Below are 23,347 nucleotides of genomic sequence, written 5' to 3'. Positions count from 1 at the left end.
TCTTCACAGGATGAGAGAGTGTTTAGCTGGCCATTGTGTCAATAGACTGAAACAAGCCAAGCTAAGAGTTGATGGACAGGTGCCAGGCTTCATCTGTAGCGTGGAAGTGGCGCAGTAATTAGTCAAATGAGGAGCAAGTGGAGGAGATGCTACATAGAGGAAGACCCCCGGGGCTCTGTCTCCTCAGCAGGAAGACCTCCATAGCCCACTCAAATATACAGACACACACACACAAAGAAAAACACAACCATGCAAACACACATTTAAGCAAAAACAAAACATAATGTGCAGTTTCACACATTATAAGTATTTTAGATACAAGAAGAACAATGCCCCAATAAATATTCGAGATGCCTGAAAACTGTCTCTCTCTCTCTCTCTCTCACACACACACACACACACACACACACACACACACACACACACACACACACACACACACACACACACACACACACACACACACACACACACACACACACACACACACACACACACACACACACACACACACACTTATCACGTGTTATTATGCTACCACTGCATATTTTATGTTTGATAAACATTAGACATTACTGTGACAATATACTAGCAGTTTCAGATATACAATGAAAATGATTGAATAGCGGGTGGGGATTGGGAGGGGGTGGAACAAGTCATGAAAACAAGAAACATAGTGGAGAGAAGAAATATAGGGAAGATATTTTTGCGGCTGTCTATTTGAGAAAAACCTAATGGAAGAGCAAAAAACAATTCCCTACCATCAGCAAGTTAATAAAAAGGCTGCAGTTTATCTCTGTCTGAAAGACAAATACCCTGACTGAGGATGGAAGGGAGGATAGGAGCGGGGGAGAGGCTGCCCCACATTTCCCTTCGTCCTTCCTCGCTCCAACAAGTCACTTACTATGAGTCCTTCTGTCTGATAGTTCCCGACTGGCTGGCGAGCGAGTCCTGTGAAATCCTGGGATCCCACACCACTTCAGTGTGACCCTTTGCTTCTGCTGACAGGGCTAATTAATGAATATATGCAAAACTGGGCAGTTAAAAGATCGCTGTGGGCTCCATCTGTCCAGCTGGTCCTGTTTGCCTGTTGGTTTGCACCGTCTGTGGCCTGGCAGAGTGAATACCCCTCTCTCACTGTCACACTGGCATGCTTTATCAGAATTTTTTAACTGCTTGTTTTGGAGCCGGAATGGATCGATAAAAATGTAAAGACACGTTCAAGGTCAGCTTCTAGTATGGATCTTCATGGTCACTTAAACTGGGCTAGGGGGATAAATCAGTTATGGCTCTGGGAATCAAATCTCCATGCCTTGGCAATCACTAAAACAGGAATAATAAGCACTTTTGAACAGCCTCTACATCTTGAATAATGTGACACATGTGAGCTCTGGATGAAGATGATAATCGCATCACTTAGGGATGTTGGTAAGATGCAATGAAGCGGTGAACACAGCAAGTTTAAATACACTGATTACATTTGAATGAGACTATACAGCACCTGCAGGTGAGAGCACTATTTCAGCGAGGAGATTAGACAAGGCTGAGTGTATGCAAAGTCCTGTCTCTATGGGGTGTTTGTTCACATGTGTGAGGCTGCGGTTGTGTGCGCGTCAATAATGTTTTTCTTTGTTCAGACCTGTTTGTATCACCAGTAGACAATCCCTCTGATAATGTTACAGAAGCCAACCCACTATACCCCCCCTCCATGCCATCTTTCTCTCTCTAATCTCAAACCCTCCCCAAGGGTTGCATGTAAATATTTAGCCCAGCCTTTGTTTCCTGTGATGAGTGCCCGGATGCAGCTTGCTCTGAGCTACTTTGTTTTGGCACTGATACTCCGTGTTGCTTCTGAGTCTATTGGAAGCATCTTTCTTTTTTAAATGTACTTTTTACTGGCTTTTCTATTCACATTTGGTTATTTACACATATTGTATTAACAGTTTATATGCACAGGATTAACCAGCTAGGCCTTAGATATCTCAGTCTGTAAAAATATGTATTTTCATAATAACATTATGTACCATTTGGTCCAGAGGGCATTGGTTGTGTGTGAGTAGAAATTAACCGTTCATTAAGCTTCACACCCCATAGTCACTGTTGCATGACAAGCTTTCCATTCTGGCAATACACATACTGTACATGATATTGAACTGAAGGCCTGAGGCCAGAGCTGAATGTGAACTGTTATTTCATTAGCTTTTATATTTCAGTTTTAATGTTCGAAGAGAAAAGGCTTTATAGATAAGTGCAGAGCAATCACACTTTCTCTGGTAAGCGTGGTTATGGATGCTGTACAAACGTTTCCAAATCCAGTAAAGATCAGGTCAGAGCTGCTAATGTTAGCCTAACTCAGATAGCATTACATACCAGAGTTGTGCTACCACTCAATCAGGAAATAGTAGTGGATGTGCTAGTTGTGAACGTTAATACTCCATAATATTAATAAATAATCCACAAACTAATGTCACTTGGTCTCCTTGTTTCCCCATTGGATAAGCACACTGTTTAATCTATTCCTTACGATTTAGCTTTTTTTTTTTTTTTAAAGACAAGGCAGACTAATTGCAGAGCCCTATGCTTCAGAGTGGAGGCATCTAAATCTTTACAGACTGGCCTGGTTATGTTTGCCTAGCTTTAGTTGTACAGTGAAGTGGTCAGTTATGTTGCATTCACTGAATTAAAATCCAGTTCAAAGGAAATCTTGTAAAAGCAAAATGGAAGCCAGGCTCCAATTTTTTTGTTTTTGGCCGATATAAAACAGCATATAGACTTGCTTGGTGGACCTAATCTTTTTTTCTGTTGGCCTGATGCAATGCCAAGCCTTGGTAGACAGTCAAAGCAGGTGGCAGATTAGCTGTCTACATGTTGTCCATTGCTGACACACTCATCCATCTCTTTTCCTCTGCTGTCTCATTGGGACAGACTACCTCTCTGAGACACTAGCTTCACAATAGCAGTCAATGATTCTGCTTTTTTTCTGAGTCTTGACTCATCTGGAGGCTTCAAGTCGTATTGAACTATGAGAAGCTTCTGGTGTGTTGTGTCTTATCAAGCTCCTCGGAGGGGCTGCAGCTCTCTTATTGAACTCTTCCTGAGACCCGTTGAATCTGGGTCTGCTCGGCAGAGCTCACTAATATTCCTTAATGACGTGGCATCTGTCTCTGTCAACCTCTGCCGTGCAGCAGCCAGACGCGGTCTATTGTGGCTGACTTCACAGAGAGATAAGCAGTCCTCTCTCAATAATATCAACCCTTCCAAAGAACATCAGTACTAGTAGCAGACGTAGTGAAAAAGTCAACAAATAAGCCTTTATACAAAGTGACAGTAGCAGACAGACATTTTTTATTTGTTATCATTTTCAATGTTATTTTCCTCTGCTGTGTTGGTAATAAAAAAACACTTTTAATAAATTCAAGGTTTGTGCGTTAATGTATGTTGTTTGACATTTTATAGCATCACCATTTTATCGTGAGGATTGATTTGCAAAACAGTGAACTTGTCTGGTGAGTGCGAGCTAGCTGATCTGTATACCACTTTTTAATATTTCTGGAGTCTCGCCACCCTCTGTCTTCCCATCTGTGTGTTTACAGTAACATTCAGAGCTTGGCACGCTGAAACCAGTCATCATGGCTAATGATGAGAACGTGACTAAGTGTGACATGTATGAGCTGTACAGAGGGCGTGATTGTGAGTCTGCGCATGTGTGCACTTGCATGTGTGTGTGATTTTTTTTCAGTGTGTACTTGACTATCCCGGCTGCCAGAGAAAGCATATTGGTGGCGATTGGCATGCTTACTTCTGTCGTAGCCTGTGTGAGCGTTAGCAGCAGAAGGTTGGATTGGCCGTCCGTCGCTCTCTTCTTTCCTGTGAGAATGACAGGCCTACACAGAAAGCTGTCCAGGCGTCACAGCCTCGTGCCAACTGCATAACTGATTAACACTGCTAATTTACTCTGCTGCCTTTCCAGTCCATGAATTATCCTTTACAAAAAGGATGGGCTGCACAAAACAGTCACATCTATTTTATTTTCTCTTGATTTCTTTGGTATGTTCTTTGTTGTAATGAAGGCTGACATGTCTGTAAAATGTAAATGGGACATAACCATGCCATTAATATTCAATATGCTTTCATATAAAAAAAGAATGTCTTATTTGCCTATTTTGTGGGGACATTCACTGCTTGGACCATATACAGGGGGAAAGATACTCAGTCCTTAAGTAATGTTCTTTGTAGATACACTACTTATCTTTAGTGTATATATAATCATACCAAATATATAATATTTCAGTCAATTGTAACATTTTCTTTACATAATCCTATTTCTTGCCTTTTCTTTCTTTCTTACTCCTGCTGTTTATTAAGTACCTACAAGTGGTTTGCCTCACTGAATATGATTTTTGGTAAAGCTCCTGCCAGTGCTTGTTTTTTTTTTTCTGTAGCTGCCCCATTACCTATGAGTGAGTCAAGCTCTAAAGCCCTCAAATATAATTTCAGACAGGCTGATGTGCTTATGGCCCTCCAGCAATGATGGTCACTCATCTCCAACCTCTCGCCAGAGGGGATTTAAAGCTCCTCAGGCCTATCGTGGCCAGCATTACCATGTGCTGTCTGTCTGCATTGGGTGCTCCTCCACCCTAATGCTCATTGGCCGGCTGCTTCTTTCTGGGCTGGAGCTTTGTGCGGTTGACAGCGCAGCTCAATCTTCTCTCAGGATGAACAGGGACTTCATCTGCCCGCTACAGGAGCTCGCAACCTGTCAGAGATATGAGCATCCTACAGTTCTATCCATCTCCATTTGTGTTTTTATTAATCCATTAAGAGTGATAATAATAATTTTAAAAAGAGGCAACACTTTCTTTAATGCATTTTAGCAATACACATAATGCACTCGTATCTACTTCTATTGTTGTATAATTATAGGCACTCATACATATTGATAATACTTTATAACATTAAGCATCACACGTGACAAAGATCAAGAAACATTACATTACTTCACTTAAAGAAAATAGTGACCACTTAGAGGAACTTATAACAATGATCATAATGCATTGTAAACATTTTACAATTAAAAACATTTGACACTAAGATCTAGAAATGTCCTGAGGTGACAGTTTTGATATACTGTATAATGATACTTGACTTTATTAGTCATAATAACATTTTAAACAAAGGCCATAAAGCGTTATAAATGTATACATTAATTTATTTACAAGTGCTTGTAAATATGGTTATGTAGAGCTATATACAGAAGCATTATAATTATGTTGATAATGCATCTGATATGGGTGTCATAGTGTTACCAACACTTTCCCCGGTAAACATCTGTAGTGTTTTACATACAGAATGTCAGAGAAACTGATAGCAGGGCTGTTGATGTGGCAGTACTAGACATACAATAGACAGAGGTCCCTTGAGAGGAGGACACACTGTGTAGGTGGATACAGTATAATGCACACGGCACCTCAGATAAGTACTACAGCTTTGTCATCTGGTACACTTCTATACATTTAGTGGTGGGCAAAATAATAATCCTATAACTAATAATACGACAATATTGAAATCTTAATATCAGTATGTTACCATATTATATAAAAACAAAGTATTTGAGTGAAGTTATTCTGTTTGTGACTTCAGTACATTTACACATATAAAAGATAACTTTCTATGACAAATGTGGTTGAACTCTTATTCAGTTAGATATCAGAACTATGAGCCCCAATATCTGTAGATGGAAATGTTGACACAAAATTAAATTAGGAGACGACAAATGGTAATATTACTGTCCAGCTTTGTGAGGTTTTAACTTGTGTCCTCTAGCATACAGCAGAGAAGTTTATGTGCAGCAGAATCCATACTGTAGTCAAAAAGAATAAGTTGTAATCTGTGGCACTTGCCTGGACCCACAATTGATATAGTATGAATCATTTTAATACTGCCTCTACTTTTATTTTGAGACCTTTGTGATGCTGTGCATTTACCAAGTGAGTGGTTGATGCAGCAGCTTCATTTTAAGACATTTTGTACCTCAATGACAGTGGTTGACTTAATTTGTCAATGGTTTGCTGGCTCTGTGCTTTGAGGAGGTAATTAGCAGTGCATTTTCCAATGAGGTTGTTTGATGATTCTGGTTCCAAAGAATGCACAATCATACAATACATTACAAACATTTAAATCCCTCAATATACTAGAGGGAAAATGAAAAATGGCTCCTATTTTTTTTTCAGAAAAGGGTTTACAAAAATAAAAAAGTGACCTTACTGCGTATTAAATTAAAAAAATACGTATTTTTTGGATTCCCCGCAGCAATATGAGTTTTATTGATCTTTGTCTTTCGTGTTTTGTTTCTAAACGCAGAGTAGAGGAGGCTCTGCCTGTAATGTCCCCGAAACAGCCATGAATCTTCTGGGGAGAGGCAGACCCAAAGAGCACTACCACACATTAGGGGAATTAATATTGATTTAAAAACAAATTTGACATGGTTTTTTAAATCGACTTGAAAAATGCGTTGCTTAAAAGAGTCAGGGGTCGGTAGTCTGTCAATGGAGCGGAGAAACCCTCGTTCTTGTTTTATGGTTTAATAAGATTCCATTAATGGCTTCTTCCACCTTGAGAAAAAAAAGCCCTGTGAATGGTGTGTGTCACTGTGTGTGTGTGTGCGTGTGCAAGAGTGTGCGTATGTTCATGTGCGTAAATACTCACGTGATTCTCAGCCCAGTCTCATTCAGAACTGAAGGGTAATAACTAATTCCTTTAAGTGTGTGCGTGCATGGACTGTTGAATTGCAGTCTAATGACTTTTTCAGGATGAGTACCTGAAAGAAATGCAACAAAAATAATTGAACCAGCTGTTTTAGTCATCACAACACATTTTAAATGAGTATTTTTGTTGCGTCATGGTGGACTATGCAGATTTCACCTTCACATTTCACTTTGAAAAGTAGTTTAAAGTGTTGTTTGAAACTAAGCAGGATCCCTTATCCCTCAGAGGGCGGCCAAAATAAGACACCAGACAATCTCGTCAGAGTGCTCGGCTGGCATGGCTGCAGCTTCTGGGGCCAGGTCTGCCTGCTCGGTGGGCCAGTGAAGGGAAACTGCCTCTGGCTGCCTGCCCAGCCTTCAGCTCGACAGAGATGGATCGTATGGACGCCAGTGTTTTCTTTTCCTAATTGCTGCACATCAACACATCAATCCCTCAGACATAAAATTTCATAACAGAGAAAAGGATTTTTTCTTTGGCAAATATGAGAATGTCCGGGTTGTACCCATTCAATCACCAGACCTCTGATTTAGACGATGTGGTTAATTGAATCATGTTTGATCACATTTTTGTGGTTACTGAAGTGTATTTGGATTTAATCTTAAACACCTTAGTCACTGAAAGGCCAAACTAGTTTAGGTTAATTGGTTCATCATCAATCACAACACAAACAATGACTTTCTTATTTTGAACAGAGCCAACTGTTCAGCCCACAAATTGCATGAGTCTCCTACACGAGACTGGCAGACTCACCTTCAGTTTGTTTTGCAAAGTGTACAGGCCACACTTTTTATAAATCATCCTTTACTTCCTTATTGCATAATAACAACTCGGACTTTGTGATCAATTGTTGTATTCTGTGTGAGTGTAGGGTGTACTCAGCTTTACTGTTTGTTTACTGACACATAAGTAAGCTTGATCTTTGTCTTGCATATTCATTATTCTCACACCTGACCAGTACAAAGAAACGATTGATTCAGATGCTTGTGCTTTGCTTTATCTCACGTCAAACTGTGGTAATATGCTAGTGTTCTCTGTACCTGGAATAAAAGCCAGACTTGGCACTTCATGTTAAATAGTTATGCCTGCATTGACACATTTGAAAAACAATTAGCAACAGCATGCAGTATGGGACAAACAACACACTTTTCAGAAGTAACCTGGTTGTAATTCGATTTAGTTGACCTGTGGTGTCTGGTCAAGTCTACGTCAGCATCATCAGTAAGCATGATATTATTTTTGTATTGCTGGTCAGATGTCACACAATTGGACATTTATTTACCACACAACGTTTGATCATTAATTGCATAGTTTTACTCAGACTTGCAAAGAGCCTTGGTAAGGGGGATAAGTACTGTGTTTTACCACACGCAAGCAATGTAACCAGAAACTCTTCAGGCCACCTGAGAAAAGGCACGTTTTTTAGATTGTCAGCTGTACACTGGAAATCAGCATGTGCATGAACATACTGCTGTTATTTAGAGTACATATATATCTGGCCTTACTGAGAAACAGCAACCTTAAAGCAGTCTCTTTACATTATTAGTTCTCCTAAAAGTGTGTGTAATTACTAGATGATTGATTGAAGAAGTGAATTTAAGGAACGCCAAATGACAGCAATTACCTAAACACACAGCCTTGGTAACTGCAGCTTTTAAGCCTAATTGCATAAAAAACTCAACAACAACAAGCTTTTCCTGGGTTTTCTACCGAAGAACTATACAAAATGGTTTTATGGTGTGAAAGTGGGTCTTGCGGTGTCTTAGGGCAGCAGGATAAGTGGTAATCCCTCGGGTGGTGCTCTGTTGTAGACTACAGATCCTATAGAGCCCGGGCAGCTGACTCAGCCTTCACAATTCTTCCAGGGGGAGCAGACTAATCTTCCAAGTACCTTCCTCTGTCAGCGGTCCAGGCATCTGTCGTTCTGCTTCTGGTTGCTACTTTGCAAACATCCCAGTCCCTTATGGCATCCCTTACCCATTTCTCTTAGTTGTTTCTTTGTGGTTTGAAAAGTCTTTGTAAGTTTAATGGGTCTTACCTGATTTCATTTCGCTAATGCCCTAGAGTGCTTGATATATTGCTGCTTCTGAGTGAAAATATTGAAATTCCTGCATGCACCTTAGCAAGGGGATTACGGTCCTTCATGGTCACAAAAAATCTCCGGCCTGTTCTGTTTCGGATAGCCTTCACTAACCCGTTGAATTAAGTCACAAATGTGTTGTTGCCAAGCTGTAAAAAAAGGCTGCTTGCGTTGGTTCCAAAAGAGTTAACATTGTGGAGATACAAGGTGTTCACCCAGCAGTGAGGATCTGCTGGAGTTTGCATTTATTTAATTTGATCCCGACTGCCAGACTGCAGCTGGCTAGCTAAGTGCTTTGCCATTAGGGCTCTGTTCTGTGTTTAATTCTTCTACATTGTGGAGGCTTATGGGTATAACGCCAGGCTGCGTACTGCCTGCTCTACAGTAAATGTTTACCATCTTGTGTGCTACCTTGAGAATAATGAAATTGCTCCTCTGTGATCTTCTTAATTAAACTAATGGCTCGGGTAATCTGACCTTTTTATTTCCTATGTTTTCCATCTGTAGATTTATAATGAGAAGAAGAGCCAGTTTGAAATCAAGAGGAACACCCCTAAGGACTTGGTGGAGCGAGTGGCACGGGACATCTCCAAGCTCCTCATCAGTAAGAGGAAAGCCCTGGAGGTAAGAGGACGATGCACCTGTGTACAAACATTCAATATTACATATATAAAACCAAAACAACATATGTACACTCGCACAATATGAATCAACCATATCATATTCTTCATTGTGTATTCCTCTAGTCTTTTTCCACTTAGTCTATATTCATTTATGATGAAACAAAGTCCAATCTCCAATGAAAAGACAGACAGTGTCCTTTCCATGGGGTTACATATTTTGGTGATGGAAAGAGATCAAGTTTATTCAATAATTAAAATCTGCCATGAAGCAGCGGAGTTCATCTTTTATATTAAACCTTTTAGCTAGTTATTCCAGTTCATATTCTTTTTACCGTGCACTAGTTTTAAGTTTTTCCTCCTTTGTTTAACATTTGGTGCATACATTCTGAAATCCCGTTTGTATGATGCACGAGAAGAAGGGTTATTTCAGAGGTTATCATTTCAATGTCCTGCATTTTGGGATATAATTATTACCACCGTTCTGCTCAGACAGCCCTGTGATTAGTTAAAATTAGTTTCGCTCTCACAGTGGGGAACCTCTAACCCTTTGGAGAAGAGGAGATGGGAAGGGGGGGGTCTAGAAGCAGGGAAGCTGATTGACGAGCAGGGAAATGAGAAAAGTATACACAATCATTTTTTTATTTTTAAAAGCCAGAGATAAAGAAAAGGAGCATAAGTGTTAGTATAGAGAAATTCCAATTTCGAAATCAAAATATTTTCCCCTGTTTCAAAGTTGAGGGCATATATTTTCCAAGTTAGCTGATTACTTTGTGTTATTATTGCTATTTAAAGCTCAATCTGTTCTACTTTACTACCATGGTAGCGAGGCACACAATCGTTTTAATCAGTTTTCATGATTCACATCATCTAACCCATCATCTACATAAAAGGCTGCACGCGGCAGAAACACAACACAACACACACACACACACACACACACACACACACACACACACACACACACACACACACACACACACACACACACACACACACACACACACACACACACACACACACACAATGATTTCTCTCATCTTAATGGTATTGTGCATGAGCTGCTGTACACACAAGCTGGAATTGATGAGGTTCAAATGTGCTTTTGAGACGTATCATTCAAACACTACCCTACATGTATCACATTTTCTCTTTAACTTACAGAGTTACGGAGTACGGATGTTCAAACACATTAGAAAAGCATTCATATCACAACAATCTTTCAATCATTTATAATTTGAATCTCATGCACATAGCACCTTATTCAGAGCTTCCAATGCCCTGTTTCTGTTTGGTCACTCATGGCGAAAGCTTTGACCGTGAAGGGGCAGAAGGGTAAATCTTGCAAGAGCATGAGGTCTTGCGTGATGAGGCACTGTCATGGAAAGGAGCAGAAGTCTCTCAAAGGTACGGTTAATTCAACTGCTTGTGTCCTCAAAAGAAGGAAGGCTTTACTATACGTAACCCGTGTTCATGTGTAAGAATGGATTTGGAATGGCATTGAACATCCACCATCGGTTTATTTTCGGATGAAGGGAACAGAAATATATCCCCACCTTCACCTCAATGACACACACACACACACACACACACACACACACACACACACACACACACACACACACACACACACACACACACACACACACACACACACACACACACACACACACACACACACACACACACTCACGACAACTCACCCACACCCTAACCTCCACAGGCCACGCTGTCACCTCACATCCTGTCCGGGAGATTCACTCAGGAGGGAGGAAATGAGGTGAAAAAAGAGAAGAGCTGGAATGAGAACGACTCCCCGGGGCGTAGAAAAATCAAGAAAATGATGTTCAGAAATTCATAGATTTAAAAATGAGGCGCAAGGGAGTCGGGGGTTGGTTGAAGGGAGAGAAAGAGTTTGGGGAAAAAATCTAAAGAAAAAAGAAGAGAGGAGAGAAACAAGACAGATGAAGAATTTGAAAAAGGGGACCAGCAATGCAAAGAAATAGGATTCAATATGTTGTCATATAATACAAACCTTAACCAACATGCAACAAGTTGATACTTTAGTTTTATTCAGGCAGGTTAGGATCTGTATTTTCCCTCTAAAACTAAAAATTGTAATAGTGTTGGCAGAAACACTGATGTGGACTTATTATTCATACAGGGGGGAAAGTGAAAGCCGTGTCCTAATACAGTTTGTAGATAAGAAGGTCTCAAGCTCCGCTCAGCAAAGTATTGCCAGCATTTTGTATTCCAGTCTGTGTCTACCCCCTGTAATGGTTATTTAGTCCAAAAATATTTTCTGCCACACATTTCTTTTTTTTTAAAGGGGGAGTTGTGTGTTTGTATGCACAGGCGCGAGTGGGCAAGAAATTATTCTGCAACCTATTTAAATACTGCTCGGGGTGATTTGTTGTAATTCATGTTTATATTACTAATGAGAAAATACACATTGACTCTAAATATTCAGTTACAGATATAAAATGGGCAGGGGAGCCTTTCTTAGTCCTCTGGATTTAGTTGTTAAGCCTTAATTCCTAAATTAGCCACACATTTTAATCATTTAAATGCTCTGCTCAGTTGGAAAGAATCCAGTAGGTGAGCGTCCTTTCGTTTACCTCACACTATAGCTAGGGTTTTTAGACTTCTTAAATAACACAGAGTCTTTATGTATCATGCATTTCAGCTAAGATATCCACTTGTTGCGTAACTAATTCAGCAATGTTTGCTTTGTTTTCACCTAAAGAATCAATAGGTATCTAAATACCTATAAAATATAACTCAAAGTGATATTTACTTGATGTTTTCCTCACCCAAATAAAGGAAGATGCATAAGCTGACTAACTTTTTGTCTAAAGCCTCCCTGATGTTTATTCTTTCCCTTACTTTCCTTAATCTCCTCCACTCCATGTCCCCGTCTGCTCTCTCTTTCCCGCCCGTGGCTACAGCCGTCTTCTCAAACAATGATCCGATTCTCAGGTCGCTGCCAAAATTAAAATGTAACACAAACCACGATAGGCTGACCCGCTTGCATGTTGCCACTGGACACTTTTGATACATTTCTTTCTTTTCATAGGCAGGCTGAAATATGATTCCAGCTGACACCTTAACTTATTTATTTTATTTGAGGATTGTTGAACTGCATTTCGAGCCATTAAGGTTTGAATTAAGTGAGTTACATACAGTGACTTATCCGCAGGTTTTCTGTGTTCACTGTTCTTTGCAAGTTCCATTAAACCCATCTTTTACTTGAGGCTATTTCGTGCAGGAAATAAAGGGATCTTCATTCAGAAGTCAGTATAATTGTCTATTGCCATATAAAGTCTTTTTGAGGACTATTTGCTATGATTTTTACAGGAATAATCAACACATAGTACACAGTGTTTGTTTAATACTGTGTTAGTCATTTCACAGCCAGTCAGCTTAAGATGCAAAAATGTGATTTAATGTATAAGCAAAGATACAATTCCACAAATACAAAGAATAAAGGTTCCAAGGAATAAAGTGTCTTACCTTTTTTTCTCCTGAGACACGGCAAATTCAGTATCTTGAACAAGTATCTTATAATCAATACTCCAAGAATAATCCTTGAAAACAAACTGATTTAATTTCCCCTTCAATCACTAGACGAGGTCATGAGACTCACTGGAATAAACTTGAAGTAGTTTTAACCCTCTTGCCTGAATATCTTACTTTATGTTGCTGGAGAAGTAACCAGACTACACCGGTCTAAATGTTCCTCTTTGTACTGTCACTGTGTCTTCCTATGTAAACATGTGATCAGAGCAACAGGCTGCGCAAGGATAGAAGACTGTCTATCTGACTTTTTAGCCAGAGCAGCCAGAGAGAACACAGCCTGTCATATTACCTGTCATGTCTATAAAGCCACACAGGTGTGATAGACCTCCCAGACTGATCTGAACCCTCAGCCCTCCCTGTGCTCCGCTTTGTGAAGCTCTATATGATCGGCACAGAGGCCTGAGATGAGTTGGGCCCCTCCAAACTATCTGAGACCGCACAGCATCCTGTACACTGTCAGTCAAAGCCGGGCAGAGCCGGCCTGTCAGTCAGGCTGCTGCTTGGATCTCACTGCCTCCGGGAGGGAAGTCAATGCCAGGAGCTACAGACAGAGATCATGTTACATTCCCATCAGCTGCTGCACAGCAAAACTACTATTGTCAAAGCTCTTCAGTTCTGATTTCACAGAGTGAACTGGTGAAATAGCGAGGGGAAAAAGGTTGGTCTAATCCAATTACACAGATTTCAATACTATTTCAATACCACTTAAAGGCTGAAGGATGGCTGCCTCTGGGCTCCTTGATGGATACACACCCAGCACGCCACTTGGTTGTTTATTGAAAACATTGCCAGATCAAACCATGGAGATGAGGCAGGAAGAGGAAGAGGCGATGCCTGAAAAACTTCACAGCAACTCTATTGAGTGATTAAACCTCAGTGGCAGGAAACGGATACAATAAAAAGAAAGACACTTAGTCAAAGAAGTGTGCATGCTGAAATCTGTGGGTCACTCCACTATTATTGAAATAAAATATTGACCCGCATGTAAATAGATATATGGAAAATACACAGTGACAGATGATGTGGAGGAAATCTAAATGGATGTGTAATTTAGACGCACATAGGATGTTGACAGCTAAAATGTCCAGCTACTTCCCTTATATCTTATTAAGACATTTTACAGCATCCATATGTTTTTTAATGTTGTTTCTCTTTAATTTTGTTTCTCTCAGAGAAGAGAGAGAGCTAGAGAGTGAAGATGGTGTGCGGCGTCAGAAAGGATAAAAAAGGAAATCAGTTTTTCCACTGTTTTGTTCTAAAGCAACTATTTTCTTTACACAGTAAACTGGGCTTCCTCTGAAGTTACAGAAACAAACCTGCCATTCTCTATTAGAGGTAACTCAGCTCTACAAGAGACATGACAATCACCCCTGTTTGATTGAAGAAGGACATTAAACAAATTGAAGAAAGTGGTGGACAGTGGGCAGGTTCTCCATCAGGAATGATGGAAATCTTCTGTGACTTTTGCCGTCATGCTGATAGTGATTGTGAGAGATTGCAGGAGAGCTCGGACCGGACACTGTGCAGAGACAGCAAAAGTGTGCTTGACAGAATTAATCAATCAGACTGCGTGGGCCTCCATCTCCTCCTGACCGTGGAAACCAACACGACACAGCCGGGTCAGGGATGGGGAGGGACTGTCCGCTCAGAGTCATCTGTCATCACATTACATCCATTAATAATTCACTTAGACACATACTCTCACGCAGGACACGCGCAGACAACATGCATGCTTAAAGGAGCGTGAGCATGCACGTGTTGGCACAGGTGTGAACATTTGGATCTCCTCAGCCATGCTTATAAAATGACATCCAAAATTCCCACTGGTGTTTTGAAGAAAGAAGGGAGGGAATTATAGCTGACAGTGAACAGTTATTATACTGCAAAACGGTAGCAGCAGGCCATCGCTCATGCATTTTCCCCCTCGACATATTGCCTTTAAGTATGTAGTTCTTACCCTATTCGCTTTTTTTTTTAACCAACAATTTACTCTTCTAACAATTTTGATCACTAAGTGACCCAGATGATTGACACATGATATCTAGTTGTTGAATATTCTCAAACTGGTGAATTGTCTGTCTTGACTCTTTCCATGAGGGAAATGTAGCTTTAAACAAATGGGTTCAAAAAACACATTCGGTCTAAGTGCTGCCTTACAAAAATCTAAAAGGAGTTGAGGTTGCCCACACTCGTCTTGCTCCAATGCATATTTATTAGGATAAATACCAATGTTTCTATAAATCTGTCTCTGGAGGAGAAATGCAGCTTTGATCATTATAGTTGCATAATAAATGAGTAGGCAGTAACTGTGCTCAGTTTAACGATAAGTCATACTTCATACGGTTGTTTGTTAATGGTGGGCCACAAAGAATCAACAGTTTTAATTATTGTGAGTGCAGCAACACTGAGAGAGTAACCACCTTCTTGGAGTGTGTGGTTGATGACTTGAGTCGTGATCTCACACAGATCTCAGACGCCTCAGTGACTGGCTTTAATTGAACAGGCATCCGGCACAAATAACCAATTTATAACAGCTAAATTTAGCCCTCAGCCTTTTAAAGGGGACACCAGCAATAAAAATGAGGCGCCCGCTATCACAACACTGTGAAGCTGAGTAGTGAGAGCTGTCACTCGGATCTGGATTGGCCCTCTGTGGAAGTGTGTACTAGAACTGGAGGATTAGCAAAGTGAAGACCTCCCTGTCTAATGTGGGTCTGGTAACTGATTTCAACATGGCCTCTGGCAAATCTTTTCAGCCAGTTAGCCAGTGATGTGCTGTTGTTTGTTGCCTGATGTGCCGGGAAATCGATAACTACTGTAAAGATCCTTTTAAAGAAGATCTTTAAAAACCTTGCCAGACTTTCTAAATCACTTGAAACACTTGAATTCTAAGTTTCTGTCATTCCCGACAGCAGCGGCACGACAGCAGCTGGTGCGACCACAATGAATTACACCACCGGCAGCAAGTGATTATATCCCTCCTGTTGGCGTGACGCGATGACAAATGAAGGAGTTGTCGCTCACTTTCAGAGGGAGCAAGACTTCCCTTCAGCCTCGCTCCCAACTCACCTCATTCCAGGGCGACGTTTAAGTGTTTTTATGCGAGAATATATGATAGTGTGTGTGCTAAGATCATAAATACCATTAGTATAAAGGTGGTGTTCCAGCTAAGAAGTTTATTTTATTCCAGGTCAATGGGAATGCTTCATGTTTAATTTATTATCAAGACTTCATGTTTAATGAAGTTTGCTTGGACCCAAAACACATATTTTATTTGTATATTTGCAAAGAGTTTATTGTCGTCTTCTATTCCTGTTATTCTTCTGATGTCCATCAGTAGAAGTCCTACCCTGCCCTCATCATATCATTAAAACTTGATCCACGCACTCACTATTAACCTCCCCGAGGCAAAGCAAGCCACTCAGTTACAGCGAGCACCTCTCGATATGGCTTGTGTTAATTTAGGGAGCTTAATGAATTACAAGGGCTTCATAATGAGGGTGTCTGAGCAGTGCTGTGGGGAGGTCAGATGGTGTGAATAACTAATGAACCCAATCAGCAGTCAGAACTTTAACATGCGTGGAACATTTTGTGTATGCTGTTGTAGAAGACATGGCTACATATTACAACCCAGGCCCTCCCACCACCGCTGCCACTGTGAGACTCTCACAAAGTAATTTGGTTTTCCATTTCTTGTAGGCCTTTGGAGAGGCAGTTATAACTCTCAGGTCCCATCAGGGAAGAACATAGGAAGTAGGCCGAGCTCTACTTGGGTAAAAATAGAAGAAGAACACTTTACAACTTGCAGCAGGCACTGATTGACAAAAGCATATCAAATTTTTGTCGGTGTAGTTCAGAAAGATTTCATCAGGTTCCTGAGGACATACACCATTTGTGGTATCTTTTACGTATGCCTTTAGGGTCCCATTCTCTTTCAAACTGATGTTTTGAGGGAGGTTTCGTCATTTTTTTCTCGATGTCAAAAACCATTTAAAAGTTCATTCAAATGTAATATTGTCACAGAGGAAAATGTCTGATGTCTGAAATGTTTAAATAATCTGCTATTTTAATGTTCCCAAAAACAATACAACTCGAAATCATCTTGCTCCTGGTATGATTTGAGAACTACGTAAAGAAAATTACCTGTAAGACTCCCTATTAGCATCAATTTAAACAGAGAATCAACTTTAAATTAAGCATATATGTTTTTAATCTTAAAGAGTATTTCACAACGGTGCACATGCTGAAGTAAAACAGGGATCTACATACACACTCCTGTTCTGTTAAACTAGGCTAGTTATCACTAAACACAAAGTAAAGCAGAGGCTGATGGTATGACGTTCGTCAGTCATTCAGTCAGTCAGTCATTCAGTCAGTCAGTCAGTCAGTCAGTCAGTCAGTCAGTCAGTTAGTTATTCGACAAATCAAGATTGCTCTGATTTTGGGTTATTTAACAGGATAAATTAGCTTTGACCTTCTGGTGTTGAGAAATTAAAAGTCAAGGGGTCACCAAAGTCAGCAGTCTTTATCCTGAATAACTGTTTAAAACGTTATGACAATCCATTAAGTTGTTGTTTAGTTATTTCTGTGGTGCGCCAACAAACAGATGGACAGAAATTGGTATCCCTAAAGCTACATCTCTAGTGTGTAACATTTATCTTCCTCCACCCAAGGACTACAAACTATTAGTTGTCTATGTATATACACACTAAATGTGCATATATACATGGAGGTAGACGCACTCCAGCACATATTGATGCACACACTCACACTCACACTCACACACACACACACACACACACACACACACACACACACACACACACACACACACACACACACACACACACACACACACACACACACACACACACACACACACACACACATATACATACACACACACTGGATCACACATCCCCTCCCATAATCTCCTCACCAATCCCCTGGCCCCTGTCATTCAGATCTATGAACTTCCATTAGCAACCATCTGTTACAACCTGCAGCAAAGCTATCACACACACGCACGCACGCACGCACGCACGCACAACACACACACACACACACACACACACACACACACTCATGAATGGACAACAACCTCACTCAACGTATGGCTGGCAAACTTCGTCTAAGCCTTGAGAGAATTTTGTTCAAGTATCGACTGTTTAACCTTCAAAGATGAAGCCACCTGTAACCTCACTAGCACCTGTGAAAATCGTCCCTATGCTGCTGCCTAGTAAAGATGCTTCTGAAAGTCAGCAATGTAAATGCTTGCTCCCACAAACACACGCAGACAAAGTGGAAGGTCATAGCCAACACAAATGCAAACAGAGGTATAGGTCGCTGCGTTGTGTTTTAAAAACAGATCGTCGTTTCTCTAGATTATTCTATCTATAGTAGTGGGCCAGTCTATAGCTCCCACTGATAAAAGGTCACAACATCCCACCCACTGTTTATTGGCAGCATTCCACATTAGACAGAATAAATGTCAGAACCTGATCTGCTTCTTGACAGTAAGCTGCCTCCAGCACTTTCCTTTCACATCGTCAATGCACACATTTATTTTAGCTCTGAATGTACCATTTGCAGCTCCATTTGGATACGATGCTTTGCCCCTTTTTTCCTAAACAAATGTCAGTGTACAGCAGTAGATTTATATATTTTTTTGCCGTGTTCCTGCCTCACACAAAGTCATTCATTTGAGTGACAATACGGGTTCCAGGCAGGAAGTGGGGGATGGGGGGTTTGATTCAGCATCTAATTATCCAACTTCTTCTTGAAAGGAAAAAATGCTTTCTGTGTTTAAGCAACTTGTTCACGTAGCAAAAGCATCTGCTTCAGTCCTTCATTTCCCCGTCAGCGAGAGACAAATGAATAGAAATGACTGCTTTGTGCTTTTATGCAGCCGTCTCTCCAAGCAGCATAAAACATATATATTTCAAGACTCCCATGTGCAATTTAGTATCTGCAGAGAGGGAAAAGAAAAGGAGAGTTAGAGACACTTGAATCGGGAATAGCTGTGCTAAAAAAACAGATGATTTTTTCAATTATATTCTTCCCTAAGGGGCACAATTGAAAAAGATCATTTTTATGAAAGGGTCTTTTGAAAAGCACCTCGGCAATCACAGAAAATATACAGTATGTCATATCGTAGTGTGGTGAAAAAAAAAAAAAAAAGCACAAAAATCATCAATTTTCAGATGACAAAATGGCATGAGTTGTCACCTGCTTTTCCTGGTGAGACCCTTTATGTAGAATGCCAAAAACTATTTTGTAAAATATGTCATTAATGTTCACTGTTCTAAGCAGGTCAAATCCACCCCACCTCCAATCCCCTTCTCTCCACCTTATCAGATCCCTCCTCTGCTGCTTCCATCCCGCCGATTATCCACCAGCTCCCTCTTATCAGTTTCATCAGCTGAGAGGCCATATAGCAAAATGGCTCCCATGGGAGGAAGTCGATGCGCAAACTTTTGTGGATAAAGACCCAAGAGATGGAGAAACCTCCTGTTTGTAATCAATATGGCATTAAACACAGCTTAATTGCCTCAGTGGTTATTTGCATACTAATGTATGTGGCTGTGAAATTGCACATTAACTGTGTACATTTTTTATTTGAGTTAAATAATTGAAGTATTTATTTAGATTCACGATCAAAAGGTTTTTCCGTTTAAGTTGATCCCGAGAGGGTGGCCAGATGTTGCTTGGTCAAAAAAGCTGTTGGTGTTGAGTTAAATATCTGGATGTTGGCCTGATATCCATTGGGGCTCTTCCTTAATTCCAGGGTGATGTCAAGTCAGGTTCTGCTTGATCGAGTCCTTTTATTCTCTTTCTCGTGGAATGGACAAGGCAAATAAGGGGCTTGCTTTTTGAAAAGGAGCTGTTAGTTCCTGAGAGCACGTTGATCAGCACCACAGGGATTGTTTTCACAGTATGGTGCTCTTACATAACCTGATGGACAAATGCACATACATGAAGTCACCAAACGTATTTAAATCAATCAACAAGTGTTTACTATACAGTAGTTAATGTTTTGGGTACAGTGATTATACATTTGTCAAGTTATTGTGTCTCCACTGCTGGATATACACAGAGCCAGACAAATCAATGTTTTTTAATTAAGATTCAAGGCTATTAGAAGAGAAAAAGAGAAGCCTACTTGCTGAAAGAATGGCCTCAATGCACAACATTAACCTACACATAAGAAAACAGGTTACTGTGATAAATCCGTTAAATAAGGAAATAGGGCGCCAGGACATTAGGAAAATATGCCACAGCATTGTACGTTGTTGAAATGTACACACACAGCATGGAAACTGCTTACTTTTTACTCACTGAACACAACCGGCCCTAGACCCACTGTCGCACTCGCCTCGATTATCTGCACATAAATCAGCTTTACACGAACATACATGCTCTCTGTTTTGTTTCTTTATCTCTGTCTTGATGTGTGTGTCTCTCTTTTTTTCTTAACTGTACTCGCTAGTATTAAACACAACCTGCACAACAAGTTTTTAATTTAATAAACAACATCCTGAAATAACTTTAAAAAAAACATGACTAGGCCTGGCGGGGGGCAACTTAGGCTGCAGGGCTTGACATGCACTGACCTGTTGTTATTGAATAGTGCAGTAATGATATAACTTGTGATAATCTAACACATTTTATAGTGTACGCAGTTCTTCCTTACTGCTGCTTTCAGTATCCTTTCATAAGAGCCTGGGGTAAAAGTAAATGTCTTCTCTTTGCAAAGTTAACAGAGCTTGAACACTTCACAAGAAAGATCCAATAAATCAGCTTCACTGGATCACCAAAGCTCTTTCAGAACAGCTCAGTTTCACCAAGAGAGCTGTCTCATTGTCACGTCTGTGCTTCACGTATTGAAAGTGCTCTTCATAGGAGTGGTTGGCTAGCTCTGCCGGCATACCCACCAAGGCTATTGTATGAAACTTTAGTGTATGACATGAATAGTTTGAGTCTGTGAAAGACAAAAAGAGTTGAGTTTTGAAAGGATATGAGAGTTCAGCTGATGTTGCTCAGAGGAGGAATGACATTGGTTTCTTTCTGCCTGGGCTGCTTTTGACTCTGTTTAAACATTCTCTTCATGGTTAATGTACACAATCCCTAACACTTGTCCCCACGGAGTAAGGACGCTCACACAGAGAGGCCAAGGGAAGCAGAGGTCGGCATGCCTTTATTTTGCTCTTCCATCAGAGCAAGCAGTTAATCTTTGCTCGGCCCCAGCTTATCTGGGCGCCTGCCACCTTGCCCCTGCCCAGGGAGAAAGGCATCCCACGCCTCAGCCCTCTCTCCTCCCCCGTCCCCTCCTCCCTCTCTTCCTCTTCCTCTCAGCTCAGTTCTCCTTGGTTGACTGGAAGAGTTGGCTGCAGATTGAATTATTCTTCGTGTTCCATTTCTCCCAAGTTTGGGTTAATTTGCAGAGCGCTGTCACTTCTGTTCTGTTGTGTTTGCTTCTTAAGTGGACACCGTTCAGAGTCTGTCTCAACTTGTTGAATCATTTTATATCAGTTGTTGCTTTGGCCCTGCAGTAATGGTTATGCAAAAACAAACGGAGTTTTTATTCGTGTTGGAGCACATTGGCAGAGGCAAATGCCCAGATCCCCCCAGGTGGCTTTGTTTCACACTTCAGGGTTCAGGGTTCCCTCACGACTCCAACACATGGTTCATGTGTTTTAGTGACTTTCAGAAGTCACCAAAAGTCTTGCTTGACTCTTTATCGGCTGCAAGTCACAATTGTTTTCACATTACCAATTCATCTGTTGGTTGCTGTAATGATTATTCAATTAATAATTTCTTAAATGTCCCAGATGATGTGACATATTCAGAGGTCTTGTTTTTCCTGAACAAAGAACAACAATCATATAAACAGAACAAAACAGCAAATCCTCCTTTTGTTAGCTAATACTTATTAATGTTTGTCCTCAACTGTTTTGTTTATTTTTTTCCTTGAAAATATAAAAACAATTATTCGATTTTCAAAATTGTTGACTAGATTAATTGACTAGCCATTCATCATAATGTAGTTCAACCCTGCATACAGTTGATTGGTTTACCTGGAAATACATCAAATTCAGAAATGTGTGAAATCACTAACGGCTGTTTCACTATGATTTAAAAAATGCGATACCTGCTCAAACTTCACATGTTCATCATTAGTTATTCATAAAACAGAAACATTAAAATGATCATAGTCTCTCAGCACTCTTAAGGAGTTCACACAGTCAAACTCTGCCACAGCTGCCCCTTCTTTGCAGCCCATCACCTTCCACATCCTTTGCCTCTCCCTCCTCATCCTCCATGATTTCTGCCCAACTGTCTTGAGCTTTGACAGCTAGTCATAACATAATGACCTAACACTTTTCATGATTGGCAGGTGTTTTTCCTCACCCACCAATGAAGAAAATACTAAGAGATGTGGTTGTTTTTTTGGCTCCCAAAGCTACACAAACAGGAGGGTTGTTTGTTTGTTTATTGCCCATTTCATTCATCCGATGTTTTAAAAGCGGTACCGCAGCTGTTGGCTATAGCTTTGGCTCATTTGAGGCTGTGACCACGGGGACGGGACACTGCCTTCCTCTGCCAAATGAGTGACAGGGGAAAAGCGCTGCAATGGGAGAAGAAGGGGAGGTTAAGATAGGAGTTTGCCTGGAGGTGGAGAGAAAAGTACTGACGGGAGGGTTGGGCGTGCGTTATGCTTCAGAGAGACAGTCGAGGAGAATCTCAAATATTGACCTTGGAAAACCACCTCTAAGATAATAATTATCTCACTCTTTCTCCCCCCCCCCTCGCTCCCTCACTCTACCCTGCCTCTTTGACTGTCTCACTCCCTCCCCTCATGTCTCTCTCCCTTTTTCATGTGTGTCCTTTGCTCCTGTAATCTTTGCAACCTCAGATAAAAGCAACCGGGCTCCTTTTCTTCTCTTTGATACTCATTAATCCCTATCATTGATTACAGGACAACTTACAAGCTCAGGTTCAGCTTATCACAATAAGCCTGTACCATTTGACCCCCCCCCCATACTTTACAGTCTATACTAACCACTATACATTTGCACTCAGGGGTATAGGTTTGGTTTAAAAAAGTGGAAGCCTTTTTATTTCAGTGATATTGAGAATATTGACAAAACATATACATTTTTAAATGCCTTGTAAGTCATTATATCTGGCTTCAGCTTCAACATCCAACATGGAAATTACACCCTTGCTCACCAGTATAATTTCCTGCATCTGTCTTACACATTAATTCCTTGCTGTCACATTAGATAAGACAAAACTCGGAAAG

At 40.6% G+C, this 23,347-nt stretch overlaps 1 protein-coding gene across 1 annotated transcript in view; it reads left to right on the top strand.

Moving 5' to 3' along the window:
• Nucleotides 1-23,347, top strand: part of cacna2d2a (calcium channel, voltage-dependent, alpha 2/delta subunit 2a) — a 129,425-nt gene that overhangs the window by 25,966 nt on the left and 80,112 nt on the right. The window contains 1 exon segment of the mRNA XM_063910462.1: nt 9,350-9,466. Coding sequence (XP_063766532.1) covers nt 9,350-9,466 — 117 coding nt within the window.

The sequence above is a fragment of the Eleginops maclovinus genome, chromosome 20 (assembly GCF_036324505.1).
Source record: "Eleginops maclovinus isolate JMC-PN-2008 ecotype Puerto Natales chromosome 20, JC_Emac_rtc_rv5, whole genome shotgun sequence".
Lineage (NCBI taxonomy): Eukaryota > Metazoa > Chordata > Actinopteri > Perciformes > Eleginopidae > Eleginops > Eleginops maclovinus.
Note: the sequence above shows the minus strand (reverse complement) of the source record. Positions and strands in the feature narration are given on the sequence as shown.